A 16770-nucleotide genomic window follows, 5' to 3' on the forward strand; every position below is an offset into this window, starting at 1 on the left:
CCCCCCCCCCGCGATGTATAACTGAGGCCACATACTTCCTGGGTGGGCTGTGGCCTGTAGTTCCTTCCCTGTGTTCAGGCCCTCTCTGCTCCCTTGCTCTAGGGATCGCCTCACTCACAATGACATCGTGGCTACCACCGACCTGAGTATGTCGAAAATCTCTGCCCCTGGAGGAGAAATAGAAGGTATGTTTCCTCTTCGTTCTACCCTTTGACCCCCTGTGCTCTCCCCTGTCCCCCCTCTATCCAGCTTATACCTCTAGTTTTGAGAGTTTGCAGAAAAGGGGAGATTATAAGGCCTTTGTTGCCCATTTTCCACTGAGAAGGGCTCTGGCAATGAAAGAGAGGTCTTGCAGACATTTAGGGTTCTCCACACTTGGATTGTGGGATATGCCACTGAAGGGCACAAAGAGGATAATTCACTCCTGCAGAGAATATTGGCTGGCTGTGGCCATGCCATCCGTCAGGTCCTGCATTGGCCGACTGTGCTCTAGCGGTTTCAAAAGCTATTGAAATAGATCTTATTGGTCTATTAAAAAAGTAAGTCATCATCATTTTGTAAAATTTTAAATAAAGAAATAATCTGAAAGAATATAAAATTTACCTGAAATTACCCATAAGCCCACCCCTCCAGACAGAACTATTAGCACTCCGAGACCTTTCTGTGTGTATGTATATATCTGTACATGCATGTAAGATGTGTGTATTTAATGTATAGATATGTATATCTATACATTAGAACAAATTGTTTTGAAAATTGCTTTTTGATCCTTTGCAATACAACATAGATATCTTTTCCTGTTATTAAATGTTCTTCTATAATACAATTTTAAATGGATACATATATTCCATTATGTGAATGTATCATGATCCACGTTAACTAGTTGATGATGAACATGTAGGTGTTTTCAAAATTTTCCACATTATAAGTAACTAAATTGGCAATGAATATTTCTGTAGCTGAATCTTTATATAATTCATGAGTTTCCTTTTGGATAAACACCTAAAATTGGAAAAGATTTCAACTTTTTTTTTTTTTTTTTTGAGATGCAGTCTCACTCTGTTGCCAGGCTGGAGTGCAGTGGCCCAAACTCAGCTCACTGCAACCTCCACCTCCCCGATTCGAGCAAGTCTCCTGCCTCAGCCTCCCGAGTAGCTGGGACTACAGGTGCACACCACCACGCCCAGCTAATCTTTGTATTTTTAGTAGAGACAGGGTTTTACCACATTGGCCAGGCTGGTCTCGAACTCCTGGCCTCGTGATCCGCCCACCTTGGCCTCCCAAAGTGCTGGGATTACAGGCATGAGCCACTGCACCCAGCCTAGGATTTCAACATTTTTAAGGCTTTTGATATTTATCAAAATTGCCCTTCAGAAAGACTGGACTATTTTATACTCTTATCATGTCCCTAGGCTTATTTTGCTATGCCCTCTCCAACACAGGGTAAAATAATATTAAAAAAAGAACTTTGTTAATTTCATAGGTGAAAATGGTATTTCACTGTTGCCTTAATTTGCATTTTATTGAGAGCTGGTGAAGTTGATGACTTCAATTTGAATATATTTAAATAATTATTTTATATTTATATATAACATGTGTGTATAATTTATATTCATTCTATTATAAATGTCCTATTTATGTTCTTGGCCTATATGAAGAAATGTTTATCTCTTTCTCATAGTTTTGTAAAAGTTCTGTATATGTATGGATATTAACTTTTCCCCTGTCATATATGTAGTAAATAACTCTTGTTGGCTTTATTTTACCAATTAATAGTTTTTGACCTGTAGAAACTTGAAATTTTTATGTAGCCAAATCTGTTAGTCTTTTCCTTAGGGAATAAGGCAGGGATCTAGCATTACTTTTTTCAAAATTGTTCTTTGGTGATACAAACACTGTACTTTGAGTAATCTTTTCCCTATATTTCAAAATGCTGCCTTTATCACCTACTAAATTCCTAAATGTGTTCTTGGGCCTGTTTCTCTGTTATCTTCAACTGGTATGTCTGCTTATTATTTCTTTGGTTTTGATATCTGGGTTATGCTGGCTTTGTAAAATTAATTGTAAAGATTTAAAGTCTTCTCTAACATCTGGAATAGTTTATATAACATAAGAATACAGTCTTTTGAGGGTTTGAAATAATTCACCCATAAAACCATATGGGCTGGGTGCCCTTTTTGAGTGGGTATAGTAATAGCTCTTTAAAAACTTTTCAATTTCTCCTGTGATGATTGTTATTTTTAGTTTGCTGCTTTTACTCTAGTCAATTTTGATAATTTATATTTTCCTAGAAAAGCATCCATTACATTGAGGTCTAATTTGTTTGCATAGTGTTACACAGAGCAAATTTTTATAATGTGAATAATTCTCTCTACCTGTGGTGTTTTCCTTTTCTTATTTCTAATGTTACATATTTGAGTTTTTTTTTTTCTTGATTAGCTGGTTAGAAGTTTATTTTAAAACTTTATTGGACTTTCAATCTTTGCACTCTTTAACTCTCTTTAGACTGATTTTATTGTTTCCTTCTTTAACTTTCTAGCTTCTTGTCTTTATTTTTAAAATTTCTCATTTAAATAATGAAAGTATGGTTTCTGCCTTCTGTGTCATGTTCAAACCCTAAGGTTCAGCAGACCCTAAGGTTGTATTTAATTCTATTAATTTTTTTAACATTTAAACATTTGATCTATTTTGAATTTATTTTTGTGTGTTTTCTGAGAGCAGTCTGATTTGATTCTTTCATAGTTAATTTTTTTCCTGACTAGATGCTGCTCATAGGAATTGATCTTTTTTCTGATAGTTTAGAAAATTATTTTAATCTTTCTTGGTAAAGGACACTTTCCATTGAATTTTGTCTGAGACATGAATTCTTAAATCTGAGTGGAGGATTGTTATGCCATGGACAGCTGAAGGCAGAGTGGGGAGGTGGGGAGAGCTCCAGCTCTCCAGCTGGCCAACTTGGGTTCAAATGCTCTTGGCTCTGCTTCTTTGTAACTGAGTGAGTTGCTCTAGTCTCCGTAAAATGGGGTTCTTGCAAGTCCCAACCCTCATGAGGTGGTTGTAAAAATCATGAGATTATAAAGGTAAGGTTCTTATAATGTCTGGTACACAATAACCCTAAAGTAACATTTGCTGTTTTTATCATTAAGATGGGCTTTCTATGTTGCTAATCTGATTTTTTTTCTGTACCAATTCTGCCTTTTACTGCTTCGTACATGGTTTAAAATGGGCTATTGCATTTGTAGGTTCTTGTCAAGCCTTCCTTTTCCCCTGTCACTCCTTTTATATTTTCCTTTACTTCTTTGCTCCTTGTCTGTTCTCTCCCGGCAGTTCTGCTTTATTCCACAAAAACTACATCTCATTGTACTCTACTGAGGATTCCAAATCATTTTCTGCAATATGCAGGTGAATGCTTTCCTGAATCTTATGGATGCAGTTTCCATATCCTGGTTGGCCCTCTGCCCTCTCCCTGCTTTATTCACTCTCCTGCAAGATCTGTTCAGTATTGGTATCTCCCACAGATAGGGTGTGTGGGTCTTTCTCTGTTCATCCATCTCCTGAGATCTTTAGCTGTAAGACAGGTTAACATGCCATTTCTGGCTGACTCTACCCAGTGCTCTTGAAGTTGGAGATCATCTCCAGATTCTAGATCTCTAGGAGACCTCTAGGAGAGGAGACTGGATATACCATTTTTTAAAATGTTCCTTTTTTTTTTGTTTTTTTTTTTGAGAAAGAGTCTTGCTCTTTTTGCCCAGCCTGGAGTGCAGTGGTGGCGTGATCTTGGCTCAATGCAACTTCTGCCTCCTGGGTTCAAGCAATTCTCTTGCCTCAGCCTCCCAAGGAGCCAGGATTACAGGTGCCTGCCACCATACCCGGCTAATATTTTGTATTTTTAGTAGAGACAGGGTTTCACCATGTTGGCCAGGCTGGTCTCAAACTCCTGACCTGAGGAGTTTCTGACCTGAGGTGATCCACCCGCCTTGGCCTTCCAAATGTTACATCGCTTTTAAGCAAGACATTGTTAACTTAGACTTCTAGCTGCTTGATGTCCTCATGTCCTTCTGTAAATGTAGGCATCTATCAGAGGCATATACCTGACATTGTTTTCCATTCACTTCATTCTTTTAGGAGATGTTTATTGAGCATATGCCTTGTGTCAGGGGCTGGGCATAGAGGGTTGAACAAAATATTCTTGGTCACACCATCAGGGAACTTAGAGTCCTGACAGGCCACAAACAAGTAGACAAATAAATATATGGGTATAAGTTGTGTTAAGTGCCCTCAAAGAAAAGGACATACATGGTGAAAGAGAATAAGAGAGTAGAGGAGAGCTGCTTCTGCCTGATGGAGTCAAGGAAGGCTTCTAGGAGGAGGTGTCTTAGGCTGCCAGAGGGGAAGCCACCAGCATGTGAGGAGTAGGTAGGAAAGAGCTCCAGGCAGAGGTGATGACATATGCCAAGGCCACGTGGCAAGAAAGAAATGAAAAGACTGGTTTTGCTGAGTTCTCTGAAACATTTAAAGGGCAACTTTTAATTATAGAAAATTTCAAGTACACGCAAAAGTAGAGAATTGTACAGTAAACTCCCAGGCACCCTCCCTGAGCTTCTACATCTAGCTGTTCTCTGCCTTCTGATTTCCTTGTTGGGACTCTGGACTAGTCTCAGAAACGACCCTCCTGCAGGCACTGCAAACCTGCTCTTCCTGCCCCAGCCCCTCCCTTCCTCGCTGGGGGAACAATGTGTTCTGGGATGTGGCCCCACCCCTTCACTTATTGCTGTTCAGATAGTTTCTGAGAAGGGCTGTCTTCCCGAACAGGTAGAGAGATCTGGGGGTGGTAATGCAGACAGAGGGTCACCTCACAGGTCAGCACTCTTGGTATGGAAGGAACCTCTTCTTCAGTTTTCTGGCTGGCACTGTCTCTGTCTCTGATTCCAGGGGCAGACACTGGTGGAGGCACAGTGGGGCATTTCTGACTGTTTTCTGACAGTCGTGTTTCACGAGGCTGCAGCTGTGCTTGTCGCCAGCCCCCTGACGGAGAGTTCGCATCCCCCGACCTAGCTTCATTTCTATGCTGTGTGAGCCCTCACTTTTCTCTGTGTCCGCAAGAGTGAGTTGGTGGGAAGGCGAGAATGATGTTTATGTGGTCACTAGATGGCGCTCAGGTCACAGGCAACCCAGCGTGCTTCGGAAGGCATTCAAAGTTGGGACCACCTTCCATCACCCATGGTTCTGGAAATAAATGAGAATCTTCTTGCAACCAGCTAACCGGTTTTGAACATGCAGTTAAATAGCTTGATCTAAGTGGCAGTAAAAGAGTTAAACTTGTGCATCCAACTGGAGCTGTCTTTGATGACTCTCGGACTCTGCCCACCCGTTCCTGCAGAGGTGGGTCCCTTTCTGGGGCCAGGGCCTCTCTCCGGCCTTGAGGTCAGGCCCTTGCCTTGCTCTGGCCAAGTGTCCCTGACTTGCATGCAGCCCCCTCGAAATGCGTCGCTCCAACTTTCCTTTCAGCCCTTTTTTATGTTGTTTCTCCACGTTGTGGGCTTCTAGCCCACTGGGGCGATAGACAACACTTGTATTTCCTCACTGCTCTCAAAGCCCACATGAAACTGAACTGTAAAAACAAGTTCTTTCTCTGTATTTCCCCGCCTCAGGGTTCACCAGATGATTTGGTTCAACTAGGAGTTTTGTTTTCTGTTTTGTTTTGTTTCCAGTGAGGACAAGACCTAACACTAACCTCTTAAACACCTCTGCCCACAAGTTTGCCTGGGCACACTAGAGTGTTCCTTGGACCCTCTGCTCTGAAGTATTAAGTCAGAATTTTGTTTTTTAAAAAAGAGTGCTTTCCTTAGAAGCTGCAGGTCTTTTGAAAGGTAATAGGCACATGAGCTCTGTGAAATGTACACAGATTCTTTCATAACTTTATACATAGGAAACTCATGCTCCATAAATAGCACTTGTATCCTAGTGTTTTCCACAGCTAAGAAATCCAAAGTTAGTCTCCTTTCGTCTCTGAAATGTAGATGATGCTGATTTCCCAGCAGTTTTCAGTTTCTCCTCTTGCCTGGCGCAAGTGAGAGGCAGGCAGCCAGCTGCCATGGGCTTGGGGATGTGCCGAGAGGCAGAGGGGGCTGGCGGGGCAGACTGCAGGTGACAGCCTCAGCTTCTTCATGCACCTCCCAGGGACTGTGTGCAGGGCTGGGACTTGTGGCTCACTGGGCTAGGAGGTCTTGCTCTCTATCTCCTTCAGCTTCCCCCAGGTGAGGCAGCTGAGCTTTGTTGCTCGGGTCACAGAACTGGGAGCATTCATCTGTGTTTTGGACTTCCATAGCCCCAGCTCCCTGGACTGAGGGAAAACACAATAAAACACTTGTGTTTTGGCAGAAGGGTGATGTGGACGAAGTAGAGGCTTTGTCTTGGGTGGCTTCACTAGTCACTGTGCCCTTAACTGTCTGCAGACACAGGGGCGAGAGCCCAGGATGGGCCTTCACACCCAGAGACTGTGATCCATCCCCAAGTTAGGAGTCATTGACCTAAGACATCAGCAGGGCCGTGTCTTATTGCATATTCTCAGTGCCTCCTCCTGCACCTGGTTAGGTTTGCTGAATGAACAAATGAATGAAAGAATGGGTAAATTAGGTTGGGTGCAGTGGCTCATACCTGTAATCCCAGCACTTTGGGAGGCCGAGGTGGGTGGATCACCTGAGTTCAGGAGTTCGAGACCAGCCTGGTCAAATAGTGAAACCCCGTCTTTACTAAAAATACAAAAAATAGCCCAGCATGGTGGTGGGCACCTGTAATCCTAGCTACTTGGGAGACTGAGGCAGGAGAATCGCTTGAACCCGGGAGGTGGAGGTTGCAGTGAGCCGAGATCACACCACTGTGCTCCAGCTTGGGCGACAAGAGCGAGACACTGTCTAAATAAAAACAAAGAAACAAAAGAAAAGAAAGAAAGAAAGGGTGAATTAATGAAAAGGTGTGGTTGGGAGGCAGGCTGCTCTGCAGTCACCCACTTGGTCCTCAGAGCCACCAGAGGCATGTGTTGGTCAGATGGCCGACGGGATTAGGGGGACTTCTGCATCTGGGCTGGGCACCAGTCTGTAGCCAGAATTCAAAATCTCTGGGTGGGAAGCCAACTTTGCCTCTGTAAGAAGCACATGGGGGTTGGAACTGTGACCTTGGCCTCATTAGCCCAAGATAACAGGCCAGGCCTGTTAGTAATCATTTAGAAGGAGCTTAAAATGGGATCTGTTTCCTTCCGGTGGTCCCTGGCCACTGCTCTCCTTGGGCCTGCAGCTGTGCCTGTGTTGGCCCTCTCACTGTTGCAGAAATCTCCCCACGAGCAGAGCCCTGGCTTGCCCATGGAAGGAAACCTCTTGCTTTGGAGATCAAGGTGGCCATGAACTATGATTTATGCAGCCCTGGTGTCTGCTGGCTGACGTTCGTAGCTGAGGAGGGCCTGGCTGAGGAGGGCCGAGGGGCTGGGCCGGGCCCTCCTTGCTGCCTCTGCCCTGTCCTCACTCCGGACGGCCATGCTCCCTTCTCTCTTCTCCACTCTTTCTCTCTGTGTCTTTGTGCACTCTTCCTTCACAAAGTTTTCCTCAACCCTTGACTTCTGACTGCAGTCACAGGGCTGGGGAAAAGAAGTGTTTTCTGGAGGACAGCAACAGGTAAAGGTAAACGAGGAAGGGAAGTAATCAGCAAGTTCACCAACCACGTCCCGGGTGGGCATGTGACCTCAGACTGCATCACACTTTGCTGTTGGAGAAGGAGAATGGGAAGGTCAGATTTGGGAAGAGGCAGAAATCAGAGAGGACAGTGGAGGAAGACTGAGGGGTGTCCGCTTCCTTGGCGGCATTGTGTACCTGCCTAGCAGTGAGGGACAGATTCAGAGTCCATATGTGTGCCAGAGCATTTCCTTCCTTGCTTTTCTTATTTCTAGACATTCCTTACCAACATTTAGGGGCGCACCCAAGTGTGTAGCGTGTTCAGCTTGTGGACAGCGTCTGGCTCTGTGCTTCCCTGGAAGCGGTCAGAAGCCAGATGCCAGTGCCTGCTGTTGTGAATATGCAACGTGGAGCCTTCAGGGGTGATTCTGGACACGGCCACTAGGTGGAGATGTTGTGCCTTGAAATGTCCCTGCTCGGCGCGCCTGGTGCGACCTGCCTGTGGGCTTGGAGTGTGGGGTGTGCCTGGCTTCCTAGCTCTGGCCCTTTTGTGTCTCCCCACCCTTCCGTTGTGTCTGTACTTTGTTCCCCTCACTTATCTGGCTATCATATGGAAAAGCACATTTTCTTTTCTGAATTATTCCTTGAGTGTATTGAATCAAATTTCGGGTCCCGCAAACGGAACACACAGAGTGATGGGCAGGCCAAGTGGGACCCCTAGGGCTCATGGGGTGTTGGGGGCTGCGTCTGGAGGGGCTGTGATGATTTAGTTTGTGATACATTTACAGCTGGGCAGAGGGTGGGGCCTCGGGCTGCATCTGTTTCACAGCCTGGAGCTGTCTTTCCATCTGTCTGTCTGCCAGCTCTTCATCCACAGCCTGTTCATGTAACCGGTACTTCTCCCAGCCATGCCCACCCTAACCCCTTTTCCATTTCTTTACGCTTCAGAGGAGACTGCAGGTGCCGTCAAGTCTTCGAAAGCCGCAGACCGTACGTTGCTGTCACCTTGGGGGCAACCAGGGAAGCGGGGCCTTGGGTTTTGGTCAGAGGGGCGAGGGTGCTGGAGGCATGGGGGTTTTTGATTTGCCTGAGGTGGGACTGAGGTTCCCCCACAAAGGTATGTCCCTGGACTTACATTTGCTGTCGCCTCTCAGCCTCTGTGGAGCATGTAAATCGTCTGGAATGCTTTAAGGGACAATTTCCTCCCATTTTCCCCAACCCTTCCTAAATGGGATAGGCTTGGGCCGATGCTCCAGTTAGACCCCTCTGTCTGGTAGTGAGGGGTAGGGGCAGGCATGGGGTCTGGAGTGGGGCAGGGGGAGTGTGAGGTGTTTCAGGGGCCAGGAGGAGGCCAAGAGGAGTTAAAAACTCTTGGAGTTGAAATCCCCAAGGTAAATCATAATTGAGATGATTAACGCAAACAATTAGTAATGCTCCTGTTAGCCCATCTACCTGGGCCTCCCACCTCTCCTGAAGGCCAGTGCCCTGTCTGTGCTGGGGTCTAGGAGAGGGAAGGTGTTGAAGGAAGTGGGGTGGCCCCTGGCTGAGAGGGGAGGTGAGGCTCCAGCCTTCTGGTCCCTCCCTGTCCTGGCTCCTCCCTCATCCCTAGGGTCTCAGCAGGGGCTGGACTCGCAGTGCATGACCTTAGGTCTGGCTCAAACACTTCTCTGCTGAGGCCATTTGTTTTGTCCCTACTTTGGCTCATCCTTGTGTGGCCTGATTGGGTCGTTCCAGAGGGTTCCCGTCTCTGGCTCTGCTTTCCACCTTTGGTATTTTGGAAACAACCTCTTCCCCATTCCTCTGAAAGGGACAGTGTGGCATTTTAGGGTTTTCAGGGTATGGCCAGTAAAGTCCCATCTGGCAAACTCAGCTGTGAGCTGGAAAATGATGTTAGCAAAAGAGAGCCTCCAAAAAAGGATGGAAAGGATATGGAGAGATTTCCCCTCTTCAGGAGTGTAATTCTCTCTCCTCTGACCTGCTCTGTTAAAAAATGTTCTTTGCACAATGTGTGTGTGTGTGGAGGAGATTCTGGGATGAGGCAAGGCCATTAAGGCAGGGGGTATGTGCCTGGTGGCTGCCCTGGGGAGGAGGAACATCTAGCTGGGCTCCATCCCTGGCCTCCTGGGAGATGGTTTCTGTTGTTACCGGGCTCTGGGACCTCTTAGGTCCTCCCCATTGGCTGCAGGGCCTACAGTGCCTATAGAAGCGTAGGATGCAGGACTTGATGGGGTGGGGCTAGGGAGGGGCACGAGCAGTAGAGGGCCTTGAACCCCAACTTTGTGTGCTGGCTGAGTGCATGGGCTTTGAGGTGACACCATTCTGGGCCCTGCCACCTTGTAGTCATGTGTTTCTTTGCATCTCTGAGGCTCAGTTTCCTCATCTATAAAATGAGACTAATAAAAATAATACAAATATGATTGCATCTCAGCATGATGGTGAGGAGTAAAGAGACGTGGGGGAGGGCATGAGAGCTATCGCTTGTGGCGTTCGTCTTTATACACTGACAGGAGCTGCATCTGGTGCATGTGGGGGGAACTGAGGGTCAGGGGTGGGCTCAGGCTGGAAGGTGGCTGGGTTGAGCATTGGGAAGCCCCACTGGGCCGATCCCTCTGATTGCCACTTGTGTCTCCCAGTGGATGACCACCTGGGCTTCCTCCCCACTTTTGGGCCCTGCTACATCAACCTCTATGGCAGTCCCAGAGAGTTCACGGGTTTCCTGGACCCCTACGCAGAGCTCAACACAGGCAAGGTGAGCCGGCTGGAGCCCTGCCTGGCAAGGGCAGGATGCCAGATGCCCAGGTCCCTCAGGAGCCCAGGCCTGTATGCAGGGTCTTCCAACCCTGCCTGGGGGCCCACATCCAGGCAGTCACCCACTCAGGGAATTCTCCTTCTGCCCCTTGACACTACCTCTCCTGAGTGCCAGTCTGATCCTTCCATGTTCCCCGCCCTGAAGGATCCAGGCCCTGTCTCTCTATCTTTGTCTTTTGGTCTGGGTTGGCATCTGGCACTGTCCATCTGGGTGGCTTGTCATATCTCCCGAACTCTCTGGGCCATGCTTTCCTCATCTGCAGAGAGATGAGGTTGGCTCAGGGACCTCCTGGGTGCCTGGGAGATGAGCTACCTCAGGGCCACAGGGTGCCCCTTTCCTTCCCCTCCTTCCCTCTGTTTCCCCTGCTCCTGGTGACCTGACCTTCCTGGCAGGGGGAAGGTGTGGCTTATCGTGGCCGACTTCTGCTTTCCCTGGAGACCAAGCTGGTGGAGCACAGTGAGCAGAAGGTGGAGGACCTTCCTGCGGATGACATCCTCCGGGTGGAGGTGAGGGGCATGGCTCTTGGTGGGAGCTGGGTGTCGGGGGCGGGGAAGGGATGGCCACACCAGACTGGCCTTGAGGTGTCATGGCAGAGGGAGGACTCAGCCCTGCCCACATGCATAGTGCCTTTACCTCTCTGGGCCTCAGGTCTCAGCTGTAAAGTGGGAATAAATTAACACTTGCCCCTGCCTCCCTGGAGGAATGATCAGAGGCTCAGAGAAGATAAATGAAAATATTTCAAAAGTCTAGAGCTTGATGCAAAATGAGACGTGATTTTATAATAATAATGTAAGGATAACTATTAAGTCAAATAAGCACTGAACATGTATCAGGCACTGTGCTGCTGACACCCCTGCTGTTATTGACTCCTCCCAGCACCATGAGGTGGCTGCTGTTATTATTATTATCCCCATTTCACAGACGAGGAAACAGGCTCAGATATATCAGAGCAACAGATGGTGGAGCTTGGCCTTGTGTCCAGGAGGCAGCTGTGCAGAGACTGTGTGGTGATTTAAGCTGATAGACACAGTGGTCAGATAGCTCTGGTTTGAAATCTGGCTGCAGCACTTACAGGCTCCATCAGTTTCCCTATCTGGAATGTGGGGGTATATTATACTTAAAGTTATATTATATAACTTATAATAATATACTTTATAAGATGGTTGTGAGAATTAAGGAAATTAATACACATATGCAGTAAGCACTTACTAAGTGCTAGCTGTTGCTACTATTTACATTCACCTAACACCCAATTGTCTGACCCCTCTTCTCTCAATCATAGGATTGAGTTCCTGCCCTGTCCCCACCCTGTGCTCAGTGCCTGGAGGGGACAAAGAGACCCTTTCACCCCAGGCACATGACAGTGGCAGCCCGTGTGTCCTGCAGAGCTGGCTGCTGAGGGGGAGACCCTGAGTGGCATGGGGCAGGAGCTCTGGGCAGGTGCCTGGTGGCTTAGAGCCTTTAGCCCCTCTAAATGGCAGATAAGTTCCAGGTTGCCCCTGAGGGCCCAGTGGGAGACCCCACTCAGCTGATGTGGTGGTACCATCGCTGCTGGTTTGGATTAGGGGCAGCTTGACCTTGGAGGAGCAGCTTTTATTAGGGAAACGTGGCCAGACGCACGCAGATCTGGAATGAGCTTGTTCAGTTAGCAATGAAATCTGGATGCTGTTTCTTTCTTGGGCTACTTGCCACCCGTCAGTCCAGCCAGGAGCTATTGGGTGCCGGCTATGGCCAGGGCCTGCCAGATACATGTCCCCTCCCCAGCCCGGGTGCCTTTCTTTGCTTCTCCTGTGACCCTCTGGCCCACTCTCTGCTCACAGAAGTACCTTAGGAGGCGCAAGTACTCCCTGTTTGCGGCCTTCTACTCGGCCACCATGCTGCAGGATGTGGATGACGCCATCCAGTTCGAGGTCAGCATTGGGAACTATGGGAACAAGTTCGACATGACCTGCCTGCCGCTGGCCTCCACCACTCAGTATAGCCGTGCAGTCTTTGACGGTGAGGCAGTGCTCCTGGCTGGGACCCCGATCACAGGATCATAGAGCAGGGGGCCACACCTTAAATCCTGCCTCCCACGGAAAGCTGCCAGAGGCTATTCAAAGGCCCTGGCCCTGGCCAACCTGTTCCAGCTGTCCCCTTGCTCTCCTCCAGGCGAGGGACCCTGCTACTAGTGCCCACAGATGCAGTTCCTGGGACCAGCTGTGGTCAGCATTGACCCTGACCCATCCTGCTCATTTCAAGGAGTCTGCCGGCCTTGGTTTGGACATTTTAGGGAGTGTGGCCTTGGGTTTCCCAGGGCAGCTCTAACTCCTCAGTTTTGACATGCCCAGGAGCCCTAAGGAGAGCTGCAGCTGTCTGCTTAACTCACACGGAGCTCAGGCACCTCTTTCAGACACCGGGCAACATGGGTCACTCCACGTGTGTCCAAGAGGGTTCTTAGATGGGAAGGGTGAGCAGGTGCCTGTCTCTCCCACATGCGGTCCCCTTCCCAGCGCTCTGCCAGTCCTAGCCCTGGAGTGCCCAGGAGGCTAGCACTCTTAGCACCCCATCCCACCCACCCTCCACTCCTGGCACAGTGCTCAGGCCTGTCTCTCCATTCCAGGGTGCCACTACTACTACCTACCCTGGGGTAATGTGAAACCTGTGGTGGTGCTGTCATCCTACTGGGAGGACATCAGCCATAGAATCGAGACTCAGAACCAGCTGCTTGGGATTGCTGACCGGCTGGTGAGTGAAAACGTGCCCAAAGCTGCACACGCCTGTGCATGCACCTGCTACCCCGCTGCATGGGGCGTCTCAGACCACCATCCACTGGTGCACACACTGACACATGGCTGTGCCTACTTACCTTCATGGTTGGTGTCCTCGGTGTCTTGGCAGTACCAGGCTTGTGGTCCTGTCCTGCACGATTGGAAGAGAAGAGAGGGGATGCGAGCAACCTGAGGCAGCTCCAGTGTGCAGTGGGACCCAGGGCAAGGAAGCAGAAAGAAAACCTATGTCACACAGCAGGGCACGGCCTTGCTCTCGCTCACTTACTCATTACAGGCCTTTGGACTCTTAATGCACGCAAGGGCTTATGCTAGAAACTTCTAGCCAGAAGCTAGAGGCCAGAGGTGAACAAGGAGCTGGCTCTGTCTTCAGAGAGTCAGTTTATTAAAGGAGGGCATAGGCTTACTTGTGCCTCTCACACAGGGCTTTCTAAACTTAGGTACAGGTGACACTCCAGGGGCAGAGAGATGTGGGGCTCAGAGCAGGGAGGGTGGCCAAGGAGCGTCAGGAAGGCATCATAGGCCAGTGAGGGGGCTGTGTCCAGTGCAAGCAGATGGGGGGTGGGAACCCAGCTAGGCCACCATTGCAGGGGCCTGAGGGAGGGTGACCAAGCCCTGGGAAGGAGATGGCCTCAGCGGGGGGGAAATTGCAGGACCTGAGCTACAAGGCCTTGGTGGCCAACGGGATTTGGGGCTGAGGAAGGGCTGTAAAGAGGAACTCAGGTGGCTGGGGAATTGGGAAGCTGGGGAGAAGAGCAGAACATATGAGGTCAGGTTCTGTTTTGGGGGTGAAGAGGGGACATCTGGGGAGGCCCCTACAGATGCTGGATGCTGCAGTCCTGGCACTTGGCCAGAATGGAGGAGAATCACAGGTGGGCAGAGGTGTAGAGGCCAAGGGAGGTGAGGAGGTTGAGTGGGAAGCTGATGGTCCTGGCAGTGGCTCTAGGGGTTTCTGTGGTGTGGATGGGGACAGCTGGTGGGAAAATGGAGGAGACAGGTGCAGGCTCCACTGCAGGAGCATGCTGAGATCAGCAGGTGGAGGGAAGCGGGGCTGGAGAGGCCTGGGCATATCTGCGGGTGGGGAGGTGAGCATGGCTTGAAGGAAAGGTGGACAGAGAAGGGAAGGAGGCCATGGTGGCCCCACCTTCCCAGAGACTGGAAGTTTTAGGGGAGAGAGGAGATCAGCGAGTGCTGAGATGGGGAGAACATGGAGTTGATGCCATACAGCTCTAGACTCTGCCTTCTGGGCCAATCACTGGCTCACAGCAAGACTCCAGACTCCAAGAGGGCAGGGGCCATGTTCTTTCCAGTTCTATGAGACTGGTAGTCCAAATCCCGAGCACGTGTCCTTGCTCAGGAAGGCCAGTGGGTGGGGAGGGGTGTGTGGGGGGCTGAGGGACAGTCCTTCGCCTCTCAGCTCAGGGCTGAGGCCCCACGGAGAGGGCTGGAGAAAAGCTTGGTAAGGGCCTGTTTCCCTGGGAGGTAGCACAGGGAATGAGCAGGCCACGGGAGTTTGAGGAAGGAGGTTCCTGTGATTAGAGGTGGCGGGACTGCTCCTGGAAGAGGGCGCTCTTAGTCTAAGCCTCATTGGGTGGTAGAATCTGGAAAGAAGAGAGGGTTCCAGGTGGGGAACCAGAGCAGGCTCGGAGAGGGCCACTCACCTGTGGGAAGCCAGGCCTGCTTTGAGGGTGGCAGGGAGGAATCAGAAGCCATCAAGTTCTTTCCAAGTCTGCAGAAACCCCCCCGAGCTCCTTGTGACTACATGTGAGGCTGGAGTTCCAGGTACGAGACTTTGGATGTATTTGGGTACGGGCAGCCTTGGAAGGTTCTTGGGTCAGGATAGAACCTGGTTTGTTGGGCCTGGGCTCTGTCTTCTTTGCTCTAACAGTTCACTCCTTTTTGGTTCAGTAGCAGTGACAGGGCCTAGGGGCTGGGTCCAGCGTGCACCCTCTGCCCTGTGGTGACACACCTGACCCTTGCCTGCCCCTTCCACAGGAAGCTGGCCTGGAGCAGGTCCACCTGGCCCTGAAGGCGCAGTGCTCCACGGAGGACGTGGACTCACTGGTGGCTCAGCTGATGGATGAGCTCATCGCAGGCTGCAGGTAGGGGGGACCTGGCGCCCCTGGTGCCCTCCTCTCCTGGCTCAACTGGGCCTGTTTTGCTGGGAGTGCTCATGTGTGGCGGTGAGCAATGGCACGTCTCCCAGCCACGCTTGGCCAGCAGTCCAGCCCATGCTGAGTCCAAAGGTGGTGGAGCCAGCGCAGGAGTTGAAAAGGTGACATTGAGAGCAGGTCATAAATCTCCCTGCAGCAGCGGCAGCTGCGGGCCCGGCGGCCGGCTCACCTGAATGGGGGGCATTGTGTCTCTGATCCCCGACCTCTTATTTCCCTGATGGAATCTCCAGGAGGAGCTGGCTGGGGGGTGGGGTGACGGCGCCCCTCATTCCCTCAAGGCCATGTCGGGGATCATGGTTTCTGTTTAGCCTTCTATTGACACGGCTGATTGTCGACTTCAGGAAAAGAAGGCCCGGGGTGTGGAGGCCCAGCAGAGGGGTGCATCTCACATCTCCTCCACTGCCATGTGGTTTTGGGGAGCCACCCGTGGGTTCTGACCCTCGGTTTTCTCAACTTCAACCTGGCATGAAGAATAATTACTTTATAATATCTTCTAAACAAAGTGCCCGGCTCTTGGGAAAGATTTAATAAATGGTAGCTATAATTATTGCTCAGAAGAAGAAATGTCAGGAGACTTAGCTCCTGGTCTCTTTATCTGACTTTGTGACTTTGGGAAGCTTCTCTTCTCTGGACTTTAGTTTTCTCAGCTGTTAAATGGACTTAAATAGTTGCCCCTCTCCTCTCCCCGGGGTTAATATATGCAAATGTGTGAATATACACAAATGTATTCTATGCCCCCTATACGCCTCATCACCCCTCCCTCAGCATGGCTGTACAGCCCTGCTGAACGCATCAGAGAATTAATTGATAACCATGGCCACTGATGCAGCATCCCTTCTATCATTTGTGGTTCAGTTAGGAAGTATATCTTTATCAAAATACTACCCCAGAGAAATGCTCCCGGCCCAGCAGTGGAATTCCAGACAGGCCATTCACCCATTTCCCCCAGCCTTCCTGAAGCCTGGCAGGCTCAGTGCCAGACACCTAGAGCATACTGACAAAGGTACAACTTCAGCCCTCCAGGGATGGTTGGATGCAAAAAATGGGCAGAGGAGGTAAAGTCTGTTGGGAAGTTAGAGGTGTGCACGTTAGGCGCTCCAAGCAGGTGCATCTCATTCCCACTAACTGAATTCAGGGAAGCTTCCTGGAGAAGGGGATGCCTGTGGTGGACTTTGAGGGAGGAGCAGGAGTTAGCCTTTGGAGAGGGGACTGCCAAGGCAAAGGTATAGAAGCCTGAAACGCCTGCTGCCTCCTGGATGGGGGATGTGGCAGGAGAGGCTGTTGCCCAATTGGGTGGCCCCGAGGGTCTCTGCTATTAACCAACCATGAAATCTTATGAAGTAGAAAGTAGGCTG

The 16770-nt window shown here is 49.8% G+C and overlaps 1 protein-coding gene across 17 annotated transcripts in view; it reads left to right on the forward strand.

The window, feature by feature from the left end:
- DYSF (dysferlin) overlaps positions 1-16770 on the forward strand; it is a 236488-nt gene that overhangs the window by 87694 nt on the left and 132024 nt on the right. For 9 of the 17 annotated variants that reach the window (XM_017877594.1, XM_017877598.1, XM_017877600.1 and 6 more), the window contains 7 exons: positions 103-185; positions 8613-8654; positions 10298-10413; positions 10866-10979; positions 12294-12471; positions 13076-13200; positions 15237-15343. In XM_017877594.1, the coding sequence (XP_017733083.1) occupies positions 103-185; positions 8613-8654; positions 10298-10413; positions 10866-10979; positions 12294-12471; positions 13076-13200; positions 15237-15343 (765 nt within the window). The remainder of the gene's footprint in view (positions 1-102; positions 186-8612; positions 8655-10297; positions 10414-10865; positions 10980-12293; positions 12472-13075; positions 13201-15236; positions 15344-16770) is intronic. The other 8 variants (XM_017877596.1, XM_017877602.1, XM_017877604.1 and 5 more) reach the window with 1 other exon arrangement.

Source organism: Rhinopithecus bieti, unplaced genomic scaffold (genome assembly GCF_001698545.2).
Source record: "Rhinopithecus bieti isolate Rb0 unplaced genomic scaffold, ASM169854v2 scaffold_10706, whole genome shotgun sequence".
NCBI classification, from domain to species: Eukaryota; Metazoa; Chordata; class Mammalia; order Primates; family Cercopithecidae; genus Rhinopithecus; species Rhinopithecus bieti.